The 4,264-nt window shown below is 33.3% G+C and overlaps 1 protein-coding gene across 1 annotated transcript in view; it reads right to left on the bottom strand.

Moving 5' to 3' along the window:
• LOC106678439 (15-hydroxyprostaglandin dehydrogenase [NAD(+)]) overlaps positions 1-4,264 on the bottom strand; it is a gene marked incomplete at its 3' end in the record, with an annotated part of 22,065 nt that overhangs the window by 10,164 nt on the left and 7,637 nt on the right. Inside the window, 2 exon segments of the mRNA XM_014416932.2 lie at positions 761-931; positions 3,806-3,912. Coding sequence (XP_014272418.1) covers positions 761-931; positions 3,806-3,912 — 278 coding nt within the window.

The following is a 4,264-nucleotide window of genomic DNA, read 5'->3' as shown; positions in this document are numbered from 1 at the left end:
ATTAAGATCTTCTGATAGTATAAATAATGATAAACAAAGAAGATAGAAAATTATGATGCTTGAATATAAAATATCTTATAGAATAAATAGAAAAAATAATTAACTCTCTAATATCATGCATGATTAGAAAACAAACACTCGATATTGGATACAGTAACAAAAGAAATAAACTCACAGATTTAGGCATCGAATAAAAATTTTATGGAACTCCAAAGCTCTTCCAAGATGGCCGGCGTCGTCCAAACAGTGAAGGGCTGTTGGTGCGTGATGGCCGCTCGCAATACTCTACCCCAAAGACTTGGAGGCTAAACAATGGCGATGAGCCAGTGGGTTGTTGAAAGCACAAGAAACCCACAAATGTGGTAGTTAATAAAATTTGCAGCAGACTCCAAAACAATGGTAAAGGGCCGGTGAGGTAGGTTTCCAAGTTAACGTATGTTATACTTCAAAAAATGAAATAGACTGCCTAGGAGTCCCCATTAGCTTGTCTCCATCTTAAATAGTTCCTTGTTCTGAACTATCCTTGAAACTAGATCTTCATAAACCCACAGCACTCACTTACAATGAAAGCCCACCTCAAGTGTTTTAATCAACTAACTGTTACCAGCTATTTTAATTAAAATAATTTAAAAAACATATGATTGAAAAGTCAACTGGAAAGGTTATTAAAAAATAAAAATAAATATTTCTTTGGGCTTTACCAAGTATAATAATATTTGTTTAGATTGCGTGATGAACATTAATAGTAGAAGATATTTACCCCGAAAGCCCGGGTGAGCCCGACCACAGCGTGCTTGGAGCTGTTATATCCTGGAGAATAGGGTGAGCAGTCGAAACCTGATATAGATGTAATATTTAAAACACACCCACCTCTGTTCTTCTGCCCAGGCATGTATTTGTTAGCTAGGAGTGAGCCTCTAATAACACCTTTCTGGATAAGAAAAATTATCTGGATTAATATTCCATAGTTAAGGTTCTATGACTAAATGATTAATTAAGTTTAGTGGAAATATCTTCCTTGTTAAAAGTTCTTTATTCACGACTCATTAATTATTATTCACAAAGCCATCTTCAAGGGAACAGTATTGTACAATGCATTTATTTTATTTAGTATTTAGATGGGAATAACCAGTGGGATTTATTATATTTACGATAAATACCTAACATTGTATTTTATTAACCTTTTTATAATACATAACACCTCTCTTAACTTAGTATAATATTTATTATCAAACAGTAATATTGTCTAATAACTGTTTAAAATTTACACTAAATTATTTTTTTTTTTTAATTATTTATTTATTGTAATTTACAACTGTACAAAAGAATACAATAAGTAAATATGTAGTATGTTTCATATACACTTGAAAATCTTGGGAAGGAACCACCCATTGGTGGAACTTCTAACATTAATTTAAACTAGGTCTCGTGGCCATCTTCTTTTCAGATGCCTCGAAGGATTATCAGGGATTGTTAAGGATGAAAGATTAAGAATTAATGGGTTAGGATGGTTAACGAGTTCGGAATAAAAAGACGCATATCTGGTTTGGGTCAAATCTGCAACGAATGGGATGTTAAGGTCTTTATGAATGAGTTTATTTGTGACGTAATAAGGAGCATCAAGGATTTTACGTAGGATTTTGGATTGTAACGATTGGATGCGGGAAGAATTTGATGGTTTGGTGGAGCCCCAGAGCTCAATTCCATATGTCCAAATTGGTCTCATTATTGTAGTGTATAGTAATTTTTTGTAGTGAATGGGAAGTTTAGAGCGTTTGTCAAGTAAGTGTTGTAGCAATCGGAATCTACGAGCAGTTTCTTGTCTTATTTTAACTGAGGAGAATCCTTAGAGGAAGGATTATAACGGGGGGTGTAAGCTGGAAGAAAAAGTGAAGGCAAAATGTGAATCTTTCAGGGGCGTGGCAGATGAGTAGAATGGTATGAGCCAATCAGTGCCTGTTTTCTGTTTAGTTTAGATTACAATGGCGGACATTTACCTCAGTGTAAACCTTCCTTTCGCGGATGAAGCCTTTTTATATAAAAAATTGTACATCTTATTTTAATTTCTTTTTATTCATTTTATATTATTTCTTTACTTATATTTACATATTATTTAACCTTACCTTATTTTACTTTTTTCTATCTTTCTATCCTACATTGAAAACATATTTTTAGCTACTTTGTATCTTTTTAGCCCTAATGAAGCTCAAGGCGGCCAATAAATAGTTGTCAACAATTTTCTTTTCTTTTTGACCGCACTCTCGATTATCTTCTTCATTTTTATAACGAAGGTTAAATTTATTATCTAGCACCATTTATACGAATTTTTCTCATTCAGAACCTACTTCGCCGATTAGTTCATTTCCTTTCATTTCGCCTATTATTATTTTGTTCCTTTTTATAATGAAAAACAAAGGTGAAAGCCAACAAATGCGATATCCACAATGTTTACTTATCTGGAAGGTACCAATGGGTGTATACCAATATTTGTTAATTTCTTTGTTTACCAAATATTTACAGCTATTTTTGGATTTGCAGCCAATGGCAAACGGGTGGGTTCATATTTATATTTTGGAAGAAGAAGTATAAAAGGAATCCAGAGAATAGAGAAAAGTGAATCCAAAAAGGTGGGCCTTATGATCGACCCAGGGGCGTGGCAGAGGGAGTGGCGAAAGAGTATGAGCCAATCACTGCCAGCCTTCTATTTCAGTTTACATTACAATGGCAGACATTAACCTCAGTGTAAACCTTCCTTTCTTGAGCGTAGCCATTTTGGCTTTACTTTTTGCTTTGATGGAGAGTACGGTTATGGAAGAGGTCATCATTTACTTAAATTGGAATAGAACTCTAATGAGGATTAAGCTGATATCTATTCATTTTTTTTATTTAAGAAATTACTATAAGTTCAAAATAATGATCTACAAATCGACGTTCCTCATTATTCTTTCTCTTATTCGAAACACAAGAACCGGATCCAATCCATGGAGATGCGATACCTTCGTTAGTTGGAAGGAAGGACACGACGATAGTACCATTCGGACTAACATCGAAGTCAAACCTGCTGAGAGCATCCTAGAAGGACACAAGCTAAAATGGTTCGGACACTTCCTTCGGATGGACGAGGGAGGACCTACTAGAAAGACATATGAGACTCGCGTGGAGGGAAGAAGACCACGCATTTCCTGGGAGGAGAGTGTTAAGGAGGCGGGATATGGACTGGTGTAGGAGAAGGGAGATGGTCCAAGAGCGAGATATCTGGTCCAGACTCTACAAATTGTAACCCCACACTGCGCAAGCGGTAAAGGGGATAAAATGATTATGATGATGATGACTATTAGTTCTGTTTTAATTTTAAGATATGGTCCCACAGACATAAAATTAAACACAATACAACACAAATACGAATTTCGTAAAAAAAAAAAAATTGCACAGACATATGAACAATGCAAAACATAGAGGTACATATATCAGATATCAGGTTAATTCTTGTTATGGTTCTATGGCAACGTAAGTAAATAATGGACTTGATAAAGCTAGCTAGTTATTTCAATCTAAATACTAAATAATAAACTTAAAACATATTGCAATGGACCTGAAGTTGGAGAGTTGACTCCGAAACGTAGTGATTTAATTGATGAGTTGTTGGGAATATAAAACATTTAACAAGGAAGATATATAAAATACTTAGTTGTGAAATATAAAATACTTAGTTCTTGATTTAGTTACTGATATATAAAATACTTAGTTCTTGATGAGTTGTTGGGAATATAAAACATTTAACAAGGAAGATATATAAAATACTTACAACATTTGTGTCGAATTGTAGCTCCCATTGTCTGTCATTTAACATCCCTGCATTATTCACTAGGATATCTACGCTTCCATCTTTACATATTATGTATTTAAAGGCGTCTAAAATTATATTTAAAAAAATAAATAACTGTGATTATTTTCTAAAATCCTATCATTTTGATATTTTTATAAAACTACTGTTCAAACTATAAATGCTAATATATTAGGGTGTCACATAAGTTTCGTTCTTTTTTTCTAATATGAAATGAATACATAATATTTACTGTTTAAGATATTATTTATTTTTTAATAAATAAATCAAATTGTATCCTTGTATAGTGTCAACAATTTTTATTACATCGATAGTCCAACGTTTCGGCCATCCTCAAGGACAATTTTCAAATATAAATTCTCACCTCACATCAAAATTTAAAATTGTTTTGCAAGCTATTCTGCCCAGGTCATTAATTAT

This window comes from Halyomorpha halys, unplaced genomic scaffold (assembly GCF_000696795.3).
Source record: "Halyomorpha halys isolate HHAL.00 unplaced genomic scaffold, Hhal_1.1 Scaffold143.1, whole genome shotgun sequence".
In the NCBI taxonomy this organism is placed as follows: Eukaryota; Metazoa; Arthropoda; class Insecta; order Hemiptera; family Pentatomidae; genus Halyomorpha; species Halyomorpha halys.
This window is presented reverse-complemented; position numbering and strand designations above follow the sequence as displayed.